The following is a 14,161-nucleotide window of genomic DNA, read 5'->3' as shown; positions in this document are numbered from 1 at the left end:
ATAATACGGTATACTTAGTAATGCTATTCCCTTTATGATTTCACTAAGTTTGCTTTGCTACTCTCTGTCCATTAGAAAATTTATATATACTTTCCCACTCCATCGATTGCTTTTCTGACATTTTGAAAGAATCACAGAATTGTAGACTTGGAGGGTCCATGAGGGTCATCTAGTCCGACCCCCTGCAATGAGGAATATTTTGCCCAACCTGGATCCGAACCCACGACCCTGAGATTGACAGCCTCCTGCTCTACTGATTAGAGTTATCCCAGCTTCCTCAATATATACATCTACAGACCCAGGGGATATTTAAATAAGTCTTTCTGGGTTGCCCTTTACCAGTGGATTACAAATTATTTGGAATTCTATGTTCTCATCTACACTTGAACCCTATTTCCAAATACCTCACTGTGCAGCGTCGGCTGCTTGGCAAGGTTTATCTGCCTTCCTGATGGCCTGTGGGCTTCTCTTACGCGGCCACCTGAAACCTTAACACTGGCCATTTCATTTTAAGCAACTGCGGATTTTAGCCACAGGAAGGTAGATTTAGGTAAACAAACTCGCAAAGCTAAGATGATACTTGCGAAAATGCCTGGGTGGGGTGGGAGGAGAGGAAGGGCTTCCCCAGAAAGTTTAGGCAGAAATCTACCCGGAAGGAGCCTGTGTAGTTGCACAAACTATTCTGCCCCCCACAAAGAAAGGGTTGCAACAAATGGTTGAGTGAGCGAGCCTTGTTTTCGCTTCCTGCTTAGCAACTCGGATCCCCGGCTAGAAAGCGGAACCAAACCTCTGCGCCGGGCTTTGCGCACCTTTCGCTCCTGCGCTTGCAGAACCCAGGCCCTGCTCTGTCTCTCTGGCTCCACCCTGCCCACTGGTGCACCTGCTCGCCTCCATCATCTCCCTGCATTTCCATGGTACCCAAGCGCCAGCCCGGACTCCATCTCCCGACATGCAAGCGGCAGGCCTGATGCCGGCAGCGGCGGGCCAATGAGGCGCGAGCGGGGCGGGGGCCAAACCGGAGTCGCCGCGGCTGCTGCCTTTCTCTGCTGCGCCTCTGCTGCGAAGAGCCAGAAGCCTCGCTGCCGGAGCTGAGCGATGGAGCGTCGTCTCAGCGCCGCCCGCGCCGCCTGGTTCTGAGCTCCAGGCCCTGCCCAGACCCTCGCCCGCCCCAGCCCGTTTCCCTGGTGTAAATCCCCATCAATGAGGTTCTTCCGTCTCACCTTCAAGTGCTTTGTGGATTGCTTCTGAGACCGCGCCGAGACCCCCTCCCAAGACCCGGAGCCAGCTTTCCCGACACCCGACACCCGTCTCAGCCTCCTGCCCGCTAGCCCAGTGTGCCAATGGCTCCAGTGCCCACCGAGACCTGCTCAGGTAAGCGCCGGCTTGGCATCGGGAGTAGGGCCGGGTTGCATTCCGGGGTGGGGGGTTTCAGGGAGTCCTCGTTTCTCCCACCGTGCTTCCTGCTGTGGATGGACTCAGGTAAGTAGCAGCCCGGCGGCATGCCACCTGCGAAGCATCACTGGCGACCCAGGTGAACAGAGCAGTGCCCCGTCTCGACTCCGGACTGAGACTTAGTACAATAGACTCTGCTTTCAAATGCTGCCATCACCGAGCCTCCTGAGATGGATGGGTTCAAGCAGCTGGGCTGTATCCGCCTTTTGCCCCGCCGGCATCTCTCCCCGCCTTGTGCCAGAAGTACGTCCTGTCTCTGCCAAGGTGTTCCTGCTCATTGCCTCTCTCCTCTCTCTGCCAGGATGCCCTGTGCTTTGCGGCTTTCCGTGCTGTGCCCCGGGGCACACACTTTATGTACTTTATGGCTCTCTCCCTTTCTCCATTATTTCCCCCTCTCCTTTGGAAGGCAGGAGTGGCGGCAGGAGGTTTAATCAGAGTTAGGGATTCTTTTGGATACAGAACCGGGAGGGTGAGTATTCCAGGGGAACTCATGTGGAGTCAATGGGATATGGACTCAGGGCGTGTAGTCTAAAGCAGCAGCAGCCTCCAGCTTTTTCAAACCCCTTTAACCGAAACGTGCATTTGGAGACCGATTTCTTATTGTTAAATTTATCTTTATACCACATATTTCTGTGGTGGTGGATCTGCTGTCCTGTGACCAGTGGCGTAGCGTGGGGGGTGCAGGGGGGGCCGGCCGCACCAGGCGCAACACCTGGGGGTTAGGGTTAGGGGGCGCAAATCCACGGGTTAGGGGCTGCAAATTACATGCCTTGCCCCGGGTACTGACAACCCACGCTACGCCACTGCCTGTGACCCACCTTTAATCACCAGTGCACTACAGTTGCCATTTGGCACTGAATGCCCACATGTCCGAAGCAGTTATCCTGTTTGCGGGTTCCCCATAAGGGGAGTCTGGTTGGCCCCTGGGAAAACAGGGTGCTGGACTAGATGGGCCACTGGCCCTGATCCAGCAGGATTCTTCTTAGGTTCGTGTAGGCTGGTTCTCCAAGACGAGGGCAGCTGGCAAAAAGAAGAACTTGGTGGTTTCTCTGCATCAGCCCCTTATAAGGCAACAACTCAGCTGGAGCAGAAGGTGTGTGTGTGTACATTTGTGTGAGAGAAAACAAGATTGTTTTGTGTGCAACCATCAACCTCCAATCACCTCCTCCCTGCCCTCATTCCTTTTTATTGAGAAAGCATGTGCTCTTCGTAGCATTGCCCAAGAGAATGCCCGTGAGTGGTGCCAACTAAGTGGCTGATCTGTACCCAGGCGAGGGGGGGGGGAAGGCAAAGGGTGTCCGGCAGCCTCAGCCCCACAAGTGGGGAGGATTAGCTCCGTCACATGCCAGGGCCTTGGATGCACGTTGGCTGTGGGGGGAGGGAAGCCAGACAACGAGGAAAAGGGGCTTTGTGTCTGGGCTGTTGTTTGCCGCTTTGCTCTGCTCACAACTCTTGTCTCTTCAGGGGGCTTTTTTGTTGTTGTGGCTGTTGAAAACGGGTCATCCCCACCCTCCACCCTGGTTTTGCAGAGGCTGCTCAACACAAAAGGAGATTTTCAGGGCTTTCCCCAGGGCGAGGTTGTTTTCTTTGAGGAATTTGGGTTGTCCGTTGAGCGGGGCTGGCGACAGCGAGAGTTACGATGGTGCTGGAAAACACCCTTCCCAGTGCAGACCCCCACGTTTCTCCTATGAGCTTTGTCTCTGGCACGGCACTTCTTTGCTGGCTAGAAGGAAGGGGAGAGGAGCCGGCGAACTCTCTCTTCGGCTGCGTACACACCACACATTCAAAGCGCAGTCCCCCAAAATCCTGGGAACTGCAGTGGGCCCTGGGAATTATATGCCCAAGAGGTAAACTGCGGTTCCTACAATTATTTGGGGTGAAATAGTATGCTTTAAATGTGCTTTGCGTGTATGGGGCGTACGCAGCCTTTATTTCAGTGGCTTCAGAAAGAAGGAAGGAAAAAGGGATCCCACCCATCCCACAGCTCAATGGGGGTGGGGGAAATGGAAACCACCATGTGCAACAGCCCAGTATGCACTTCAGTGTGTGTGTGTGTGCATGTGTGCAAACCCATTGTGAGCGTGATTCCCGATGTGCGGGTTCCTGTGACTCCCTCTGCATGTGTACGAATGTGTGGATTCAGCATCGCTGCCTAGTGGGTGACTCACCACCCTGCATTGTGACGTCGAAACTAGGACTCCAGAATGAAAGAGGGTGGGTTTTTGTGTGTGTTTCCTCCTCCCCCCCCCTTTAAAGGGTTTTGCTCATTATATAAAAGGTAGGCCTGGAAAATTCCTGCCTTCGTTAAGCCGCCCAAGTGTTTCTGAAGTACTTGGCGCTCGAAGAAACGAAAAAGCAGAGATGGGCCTCCAAGGGCAGGCAGTGATGCCAAGCTAGCTCCTTGGCACAGGCAGAGGCATTGATTTTCGACCTGGGAAACGAGTGCCACTCCTGCCCTGGCCAGGCCAGGGAAGCAAGAGGCTACAGAGCAAAGCCATAGCATTAGGGGGAGTCATTTTACCCACTGCTGGAACCCGCAGGGGAAGGTGAGAGCTCTTGTGCTCTGGTCCTGCTTGCGCTTTTCCTACAGGTTGGCCACTGTGGCAACTATTAACACTGATTAGAATGCTTACATCACATATATGAAAAGGATTGGGGCAGGAGTTAGGGTGGTGCGCTACCCAGGTGATGCTGCAGCACCCAGATGTTCTAAGGCAGCAGCTAAAGGCACCAAAATGTCACAAGCTATAGACTTAGATGAGACCTCAGAGATCGCCTAGTTCAGCTCTCTCTGATCCACGCGGGACGTGCAATACCTGGATGCAACCACTGCGTCCCTAACAGGTGGGTGTCCAGCCTCTACTTCATTGCCTCCATCGGAGGAGAGCCCACCCACCTCCCAAGGTGGACTGTTCCATTGTTGAACAGCTTTCACCAGTTCATTGCTCCTAACCCTTTTAGCTGAATTCTGCTTCCTGGCAATTAACACTGGTTGGTTCTGGTCCTGCCCTCCGGAGCGACAGAGAGCAAATTCCTCCCAACTTCTGTGGGGCAACCTGTTAGATATTCGAAGATGGCCATCATGTCTTGTGGAGTCTTCTCTTCTCCAGGTTATAAACTTACCCAACTTTTTTCAGCCGTTCTTCTTTGTTTCCAGGACCCCTTGTGTTTTTCTTGGTCACCCTTTCCACTGACCAATGTCTGTCTTACAAGGTGGCACCCAGAACTGTATTTTAGGCACAGTCGGACCAGTGCAAACTAAGAGTAGAACTATTGCTCCTCGTCATCTGTTAATGCAGCCTATGTGAATGCATTTGCTTTTTATGCCGCTGTGTCTCACTACTGGCTCATGCTTAGCTCACAATAATCTAAGATGCTTACCGTATTTTTTGCTCTACAAGACTCACTTTTTCCCTCCTAAAAAGTAAGGGGAAATGTGTGTGCGTCTTATGGAGCGAATGCAGGCTGCTCAGCTATCCCAGAAGCCAGAACAGCAAGAGGGATCGCTGCTTTCGCTGCGCAGCGATCCCTCTTGCTGTTCTGGCTTCTGGGATTTGGAATATTTTTTTTCTTGTTTTCCTCCTCCAAAAACTAGGTGCGTCTTGTGGTCTGGTGCGTCTTATAGGGCGAAAAATATGGTACTGTAAATCCTTTCCAGCTGCATTGATACAAAGCTAGGTCTCTTTTCTCAAACCCATCCACAATCCTGTATTTTTGCTTATTGATTCTTAGTAGCTATTTCTATTAAATTTCTATTGCATTGCATCTTGTTGGATTTGGCCCGGCGTTCCAGCCTGTTGAGGTCTCTGACTTTTAGGGCATTAGCTTCTCCTCCGTGCTTCGTGCCATACCCCGATTTGATAAGCTACTCTTTCCCCCAAACTGTTTATAAAGATGTTTAGCAGCACAGGACCTTAAGACAGAGAGTTGTGTGGCACTCAAGACCTTGCTCCAGGTTGATGCAGTGTTATCCATGAGCAACTTGCTGGGTACGGCTGAAGGTTGCTAAGGTATAACTAACCCCTAGTAAGTGATCTTGCAAATGACACTCAGGAAAGGGTGAGCTTCCGTGGATCATTAGGTTTCCTCCCTGAAGTATCTCTCCCAGGGTAAAAGCAAGCGCTGCTGTCCATGTGTATAATGAATAAAAACTAGGCAATTTACAGCCTGTGAAGAAAATAACTACTAAACAAGGACAAGCCACAAAAATGTTACAATACTAAATTTTGACCAATGCTCATGTCTTTTTGTTTCTTTGTCATGCGTTACGTACTGTTTTACTGGTATTTGTATGCCAAAAATGAAACAATACATTTCTGGAAAAGAAAAAGTGGAGGAGTACATTCTTTCAGGTGGCTCCTGAACCTTCCAGGTTCTGTTTCTTGCTGAAATTTTAAGTTTCTAGTCCTGTTGGTGGCAGAGATAAATGTGAGTTGGGTGGCAAAAATTAGGAAATCGGAATTAAGGAGACGTGCTCAAAAGGAGGAAGCTCAGGTTAATTTTCCTTTTCAGCCATAGATTGAGATTGTTCAAAAGCTGGCTTGATGCCCTGCACCTATTGACTGATTTGACTAATCCTTTGTTCTTTGCCTCGACAGAGGGCAGTGGGTGCTCAGAGCTGGCTGAGGCAGAGGGTGCCGAGGCGACTGGTGGCACAGCAGAGTCCAGCCATGAAGGGAGAGCCATCACTGCCCCTCTGGTGGTACCCATGGGTCCCGGGAAGCTGCCCGTTCCTGAGCGGGAGACCTGGACCCGGCAGATGGATTTCATCATGTCCTGTGTTGGCTTTGCTGTGGGGCTGGGCAACGTCTGGCGCTTCCCATACCTCTGCTACAAGAATGGAGGAGGTGAGGAGGCGGCCGCGGGGGGGGGAGGGGGAAACCAGGTTGGGTGGGTGAGAGCGGGTGTCTAAACGGAGCGCGAGAAGACTGCTCTCTGAAAATAGACACTCTTTTTTGGAGGAAGAATTTGAGCTTGGAGCTGATCTGGGAAGAGGTAGCTTCTATTGACTTGCAAGGAGCAAAATCATCCCGGTGCCCTGTAGTACCTAACCCATTTTTTGCTGCTCCTATGGCCAGAACATCAGCTTCCCTATTCTGTGTCCAGTCACATTTTGTGGGTAGCTTCTTCTGTTCACTTCTGGTTAGCCTGGGTCAATGCAGATGAGAAATGTTTTCATCCCAAAGTGGTAGTAGACCACCGCGAGTATACAAATATGTGTGAGGTCTGTCAGTAGCAAGTGGTGTATGGGATTTTTAATTTTTTTTATTAGTTATTACTTTTATTAGTATTCTACACACACACACACACACACAATGAAAAATAACAAAACACAAAAACAAGCATACAAAAAACCCACAAATCCAAATCTTACAAATTAATAATATAAACACTAAAAAGAAAAATAAACGTTGACTTCCACCAATCCCACAGTACCTCCTTTACCTCTCATTGTGTCTTCCTGTTTTCCTTATCATCTCTATCCTAGCGTCTAGATATAAATCCCTCTTTCTTATCCTTTCACTTCACAAGGTTATTCCAGACTCAGCCAGATTTCTCACCTCAAATCTTGGCTTTTAAGGTATTCATTTAGGCACTCCCATTCCTTTTTCACTTCACCATGTGCATTTTATCATGTGCTTGAACTTGACACAGAAGCTGCATAGAATCATAGAACTGTAGAGTTGGAAGGGACCCCAAGGGTCATCTAGTCCAACCCCCTGCAATGCAGGAATCTCAACTAAAGCATCCATGACAAATGACCATCCAACCTCTGCTTAGTAAGGAGAGCCCACAACCTTCCGAGGGAGACTGCGAGGAGCACGACAACATTCTCTCTTCTGCCTGTGAATATGCTCACACCCTAACTAGTTCCATGCACTGTTAGCAGTGTGCTAAGTTGTTGTTGTTGTTTAGTCGTTTAGTCGTGTCCGACTCTTCGTGACCCCCTGGACCAGAGCACGCCAGGCACTCCTGTCTTCCACTGCCTCCCGCAGTTTGGTCAGACTCATGTTTGTGGCTTTGAGAACACTGTCCAACCATCTCGTCCTCTGTCTTCCCCTTCTCCTTGTGCCCTCAATCTTTCCCAACATCAGGGTCTTTTCCAGGGAGTCTTCTCTTCTCATGAGGTGGCCAAAGTATTGGAGCCTCAGCTTCAGGATCTGTCCTTCCAGTGAGCACTCAGGGCTGATCTCCTTAAGAATGGATGCGTTTGATCTTCTTGCAGTCCATGGGACTAAGTTACCACTTAGTAAATAATCATGGGGCTATATCCAGCCAAGTTCTGTTCAGAGTAGACCCCTTTAAATTAACGAACCGAAGTTTGTCACGTCTATTAACTTCAGTGGATCTACTCTGAGTAGGATGAGCATCGGCTGCAGCCCCACCTGCAAATACCCTCAGATTGTGACTTTTGCAGCTGCAAAATTTTGCACCATCCCTGAAATGTGCCTAATTCATGACCATGCATTATTTCTAATTGGGACCTGGTTAAGTAAGACAAACAGTCGTTTTTAAGAGGTAAGAAAGAGACTTTGTCCCACTGACAGATCTGGAAACATTATTTTTTTTAAAACCCACTCTACAGAATCCTTTTATCAGAGAAGAAAAAAGTGAGACACATGCATGTACTTTTGAGCAAAACTCTTTCTTACAAATTGCTTCTAACTCTCCAAGGATTGCCAGGCTCCGGCCCAGGGATGGGAAACCACTGCCTCCCCAGTTGTTACAGGACTCAAGCATCCCTGACCAGCATGACCAGTAGTCAAAGCTGATGGGAGCAGTAGTGGTTCCTCTAGCCTGACATCCTTCTTTTTCCTGAGAACCTTCGTTTTCATTCCATGTGTAAATGGAAAACAGGGATAACTCTGCACATGCTCAGAGGCATCGTTCTGTAATGTTGCTCTGCTTCTATTAGACCCAGAGCTGAAATCAGATTCCTTAGCTGAGCCTTCTGATTCAGTGCTGGATTCTGAATTGCAGTGCTCCTGCTCCTTTCTGCTCTTATTCCTCCATGTGGGACCTTAATGGATTTTCTTCCGTCCTGTACTCACTCTCGTGGACACTGGGAAAAGCATAACCCACATACCCAGCTGAGGAAGTGTGTGTGCAGCATCACATGATGTTCCAGAGGGTGGGAAGGAGGGGAGAGCGAAGGAGCTGCTGTGGGCACTCATTGGCTTCTCAAACCTTAGCCGAGTGGGAAGATTAGTCTCGGTTCAATGAGACCAGATGAGCAAACCGGAATCCTCTGGCCGGCATCGGCAGATTTTGCAAGCGGATTCTGTGCTGCCGAGCCAAACAGTCTGGGATGCTTTTCTTTCAAAGGGTTTTGTAACACAAGAAAGAGGGGGGAAACACGGCGGTGTCTGAAAGTACAGCAGGCATCCCTACCCACAGATGCAAAAATCGTCAGATGAATCATTCTGTGCCCCCGCTGATTTATTCGATCCACATAGTGAGCAACGCAATTCAAACTGGGTTTATGTATAACCTGCATCGAAAATAGCCGATGGGGGGAATAACATAGAGGAGATAAAATCAAGGCCATGTGACTACAGAACTAGCAGAGTGAAACAAACCACCTTTAAAGGCGGCTGGGTCCGTGGATGTTAGCCATGGAGAATTTCACTTGAAAATGGAGCAGTATAAATACTGGGTCCCAGGCCTTGTCCACTGGTTTGTGTCCATAGGATTCAGTTTCTAGGACACAGAAGCAGATGCTCAAGAAAGGATTGCTTGCAGTGGATGCCAGGGAATGCCTTCAGTGCTAGAAGCTCACATGGAAACAGGGCTCCTCCTGTCAACCTGTTTGTTGAGGATTCATCCCGATTTTGCCTGCAGAAAGCTTACCTGGAGGTGGTCAGATGATGTCTGGTCCTTACTGACCCTTTGTTCTGGCGGGTTGATTGATTTGAAGTATTTGTAACACGCTCTTCGTTGAATATTTTCAATCCCAGAGCAGGGAAGAAGCAAAAAACAACAAGTAAGGATATACAGTGGGGAAATAACAATATACAAAATTACATATATATTTTTAAGAATTCTTGACATTGTTTTTAGAATGGGTAAAGCAGGTTTTACTGTTTTTAGAGTTTATTTGTTTTCAGAACCTGAGTTTGTGTGTCTTTTGATGGCTTCGTGCTATGAAACTGAGCCTCACTTAGCTTGAGGGCAGGGAATCTGCTTTGCCTGCAGAAGGTCTCAGATTCAATCTTTTGTGTATCCTTGTAGGACATTTTCCTTTTGTTTGGAATGCTGGAGAACTGCTGCAAATTAGTGTTGACAGTGCTAGGCTAGAGAGGTTAGATAGATGCTCCTAAATGTACAAGAGCCCACTGCAGAAGTAAACAGGAGCTAGGGATCAACATCCCCACCCCACCCTGTATAGCAGGTTGGTGAACAACAAGGGAGAGAAAGCCGTGATTCCTGCACTACAGGGGTTGGACTAGATGGCCCTTGGGGTCCCTCCCAACCCTGTAATTCTATGAAAATGGGGAAGACTCTCAGGATCTGACTCCTTTGGGTCCACATTTCTCCTAGCATCTGTATGAAATTGCTGAGCCAGACCAACTACTTTTTATTTAATTTATTCATTTAATTGGGTTGATTCCCTTCACTGTTCTGTACAATTTATACTCAAACCAGCTCACCAAACATAAAGCCTCTAAAAATATCTTAACAATGAGATGATTTAAAAGCGGGGGCGGGGGTGGCGGAATGGCACAGTTTATGTGCAACTAAGATGACAGCAGCAAAGAGCGAAAGATTCAAAACAGAGCAGAAGATTAACCATGGCTACTCGGAAGGAGGCTTACTCCTAGATAAGTGGGGTTAGGAGTATAGTCCTCTAAGCGGGCATCAAACACACACAAAAAGAGAGTGAGGATGGCAGACCTCTTCTGGGAGGGGTTTCCAGAGTTTTAAGGGGTCACCACCAAAAAGGCCCCGTCTCTCAGTGCTTCTAACAGTGACAGGGCTGACTCCCGATTTCTGCACAGGTGTGTTCCTGATTCCGTATCTACTAATCGTCTTTGTCGGGGGGATCCCCGTCTTCTTCCTGGAGGTGGCCCTTGGGCAGTTTATGAAGCAAGGTGGGATCTCTGCCTGGAACATCGCCCCACTCTTCAAAGGTAAAAGGCTTGGAATGTGAACTGCATAATAAGCAGGCTATGCTTAGGAGCCACTTAGGAGTTGCTGCCAGGGAAAAGGCATATTCTCAGGGCCAGCTTCAGGCTTTTGAGTGCACTAGGCCCAAGAGATACCTGCAGTGTGCCTTCCTCCTTGCTTCTAGGCCCAATCCCCTGCAGAGGGAGAGAGCCCGTGGGAGCAGTAGGGCCCCTTGAAGTGGTGTGGCCTCTGCAGGGGCCCAAAACTGGCCTTAGGTAATAATAATAATAATAATAATAATAATAATAATAATAATAATAATATAATAAATTTTATTTATATCCCGCCCTCCCCAGCCGAAGCCGGGCTCAGGGCGGCTAACAACACCAAAATAGTGCGACATTATAAAAACATTATAAAAATTAATGAAAATCAAGATTGATGGCAGCCATAAAGTTTTGTAAAGGTTGCCAAAGGAGGGAGTCAGGCTGCGCCCTAACCAAAGGCCTTGCAGAACAGCTCTGTCTTGCAGGCCCTACGGAAAGATGTCAAGTCCTGCAGGGCCCTTGTATCTTGTGACAGAGCATTCCACCAGGTTGGAGCCGCAGCCGAAAAGGCCCTGGCTCTAGTTGAGGCCAGCCTAACCTCTCTGTGGCCTGGGACCTTCAAGGTGTTTTTGTTTGAAGACCGTAAGTTCCTCTGTGGGGCATACCAGGAGAGGCGGTCCCGTAGGTACGAGGGTCCTAGGCCGTATAGGGCTTTGAAGGTTAAAACCAGCACCTTAAACCTGATCCTGTACTCCACCGGGAGCCAGTGCAGCTGGTATAGCACCGGATGAATGTGATCTCTAAGCGAAGACCCCGTAAGGAGTCTCGCTGCGGCATTCTGCACCCGCTGGAGTTTTTGGGTCAGTCTCAAGGGCAGCCCCACGTAGAGCGAGTTACAATAATCCAGTCTGCTCCAGGTAGCTCAAGAGAGTCTCCTAGCAGAGCAGAGGTTTTTCCACTTGTGTTCTGTGGGTCCCCAGCGTGACACAGAGGCGTATTAGGGGTTCAGTAACAATAGACATGTTTGCTTGAAATAATGTCATCCTTCCTGACCAACTTACCCCCTCCCCCCAAAAAACATTCAGATTTAGGAAAACGTCAAGGGCTCTAAGAATGTGCTCTCATGTAACCTGGGGCATGGCTTGAATTATATAGGGGCTGGGTGGAAGGCTGCCCCCTTTTGTGGCTGCCCACCCCTCAGCCAGGCCCATGCAGACTGTGGGGCGCAATTGGGAACACTTGCCTCGGGCCTTAGAGGGCTAAGCTGGCCGGGGGACTCCAGCAGGGACCATCTGCTTTTTTGAGTTTATAACAAGACTCCCAGACAAGCTTCTGTCTTTCAAAGGTTATGAGGCAATTACAGTTTGCAGGGGGAGTCTGTGAATTGTGGATTTCAGCAAGCCTTCCTGTACATCATTTGAGCCCTGCTGAGCAGCTCAAACAAGGCTTGCCCTTCAGGGAAGAAGACCCCAAATCGACTTGTCTGCACGGGGATTCCATGGTGGATGCCTGGCTGGGGCTGGGGGCTCATTGGTTCAATGTGGAAACTCCTCTCTGGCAGCCATTTTGACAGACCAAGGATGAGGAAACATCAGTGGCGCTCCAAATGTTGCACTGCACTTCCCTCCAACTCTGAACATGGGTCGGCAGCTGGCTGGGGCCGATAGGGGCTGGAGTGCAACCAGACTACCTCCATCCTTGCTGTAGAACAGCGGTTCTCAACCTGTGGGTACCCAGATGTTGTTTGGACTACAACTCCCATCATCCCTAGCTAATAAGGCCAGAGTTCAGGGATGATGGGAGTTGTAGTCCAACAACATCTTGGGACCCACAGGTTGAGAACCACTGCTGTAGAAGAACTAGCACAGCCCTGAAAAGGAGCAGCAGAGAGGGCTCCCTGAGGCCCTTTTTACTAAGTAACTGCTTGGAAGATGAGGACATGGACTCCTCCCTTTGAGTTAATGGAGAGCGTGGGGTGGGTGGGGGCTACGCATGTAGACACAGGACTGAGTCTGCCTGTGAGTGAAGAATCCTCTTTTGCTACCACAGATTTTGGCACTTCTCAATACTAGCCACCAGCGATTCCCCACCCCTCCAACGTTGCATTGTGCATTATTATTATATTTTATTTATACCCCGCCCTCCCCAGCCAAGACTGGGCTCAGGGCGGCTAACACCAAATATAAAAACAATTGATTGAAATACAGCTTAAAAAACAAGATTAAAACATTAAAATGCAGCCTCATTTCAGTGGAAACTCAATCAAAAACTTTTTGGGGGGATGAAAACGTCAAGTCTTCACCAAGGCTAACTATCCAGACTGGGCCTACAGAGCTGGGCCTACACCAGCAAGCGAGGCAGCTTCGCAGGCATATAGATAAGGTTACACTAGCACACCGGGTTTGGGCGGGAGGGCAGGAGACGGACATGGCAGATGAGGCGAAAGGGCTGGCAGCAACGGCTGTGCAATCGGTAAATGCGTTTTGACGTATGGCCTGAAATGCCTCATATCCAGCCCTCTACGTACATTAGCAGTCAGGGTAACGTGGGGCTACCACAGGGCTGTGAGGAGTCTGCCGACACGTTGAATAATGTATTGGATGAAGAATTCAGAGCAAGTTTTAAAGCCCTTAAGGTTATTTCAGGACGTGGTGCCGGGAAGCTTGAAAGCGTGTGGGCCATGTCTCTTGTGATAGCTCATAATTTGGACTGGGGGCTGAATGAGGAGGTTTGACAGAGTCTTGGCCTCCCCCTAGCCTTGCAGAATAAAGTGTGCAGATAAGGTAAACAGATGCTTTGTTTGTATATGAAGACACACCTCTTTTTCCTGGCTTTTGACACATGAAATTGTTGGCTATTTGCAGATTAGTTGCACTGCAGAAAGCTTGCTGGGGAGGCCACATATTCAAGAAACGCAAAATAACTTTAGCTAGGTTTTAATAACAAAAACAAAAACTCCTTTTACATTAATTATATCAATAAGCATGACCCAACCACCAGGGTACTGAGAGAGCTAGGTGCTGCTCTTTATATACTAATACCCAACAGCTTAATTAACATAATTTAACAGCACCTTCTATACTGCTTCACAGCTGTAAAACCGGGTCAAGTTATTTGCTGTGGCCCTTAAAGAAATACACATCTTGTGGAACAATAATGAACCTTCAAATTTAAAGAGACCATTCAACAGAGATAATTTATTTTCGGGACCCACCTTATTTCTCTGAGCGACAGAAAGTTGCTTTAAACTGTTTTTAAAAGTTGTGTTTTAATTGTAGTAACACCCTGGGATCTTAGCGCGAAGGGCAGGCAATGAATAATAGCAACAACAACATTGAAGGCTATAGAATTGAGCTTCCCATGGTGCAGAATCGAGGTTTCCCTGGCACAGATTCCCCGCTCTGCTCCCCAGTAGAGTCTCTGCCACCTTCGCTATCAGCTGTGCAGGTCAGATGGAAAGCTGTCATGGAAGAAGGAGATGGAGTTGGGCAGGGTTTAGGCCTAGTCTGTGCATGCAGCACAGTGAGGTTGTGGGGTGTTGGAAGTGTCAGAAC

General features: G+C 48.9%; 1 protein-coding gene across 4 annotated transcripts in view; it reads left to right on the top strand.

Moving 5' to 3' along the window:
* The first annotated feature begins 1,040 nt into the window (after positions 1–1,040).
* Positions 1,041–14,161, top strand: part of LOC309364562 (sodium- and chloride-dependent creatine transporter 1-like) — a 31,111-nt gene continuing 17,990 nt past the window's right edge. Inside the window, exons 1-3 of one of the 4 annotated variants that reach the window (XM_081902135.1) lie at positions 1,041–1,371; positions 6,051–6,299; positions 10,452–10,583. In XM_081902135.1, the coding sequence (XP_081758261.1) occupies positions 1,341–1,371; positions 6,051–6,299; positions 10,452–10,583 (412 nt within the window). In that variant the 5' untranslated portion in view covers positions 1,041–1,340. Of the gene's footprint in view, positions 1,372–3,641; positions 3,667–4,276; positions 4,297–4,440; positions 4,563–6,050; positions 6,300–10,451; positions 10,584–14,161 lie in introns of those variants that run through there. The other 3 variants (XM_081902136.1, XM_081902137.1, XM_081902134.1) reach the window with 3 other exon arrangements.

Source organism: Podarcis melisellensis (genome assembly GCF_964234715.1).
Source record: "Podarcis melisellensis genome assembly, chromosome: 2".
NCBI lineage: Eukaryota > Metazoa > Chordata > Lepidosauria > Squamata > Lacertidae > Podarcis > Podarcis melisellensis.
This window is presented reverse-complemented; position numbering and strand designations above follow the sequence as displayed.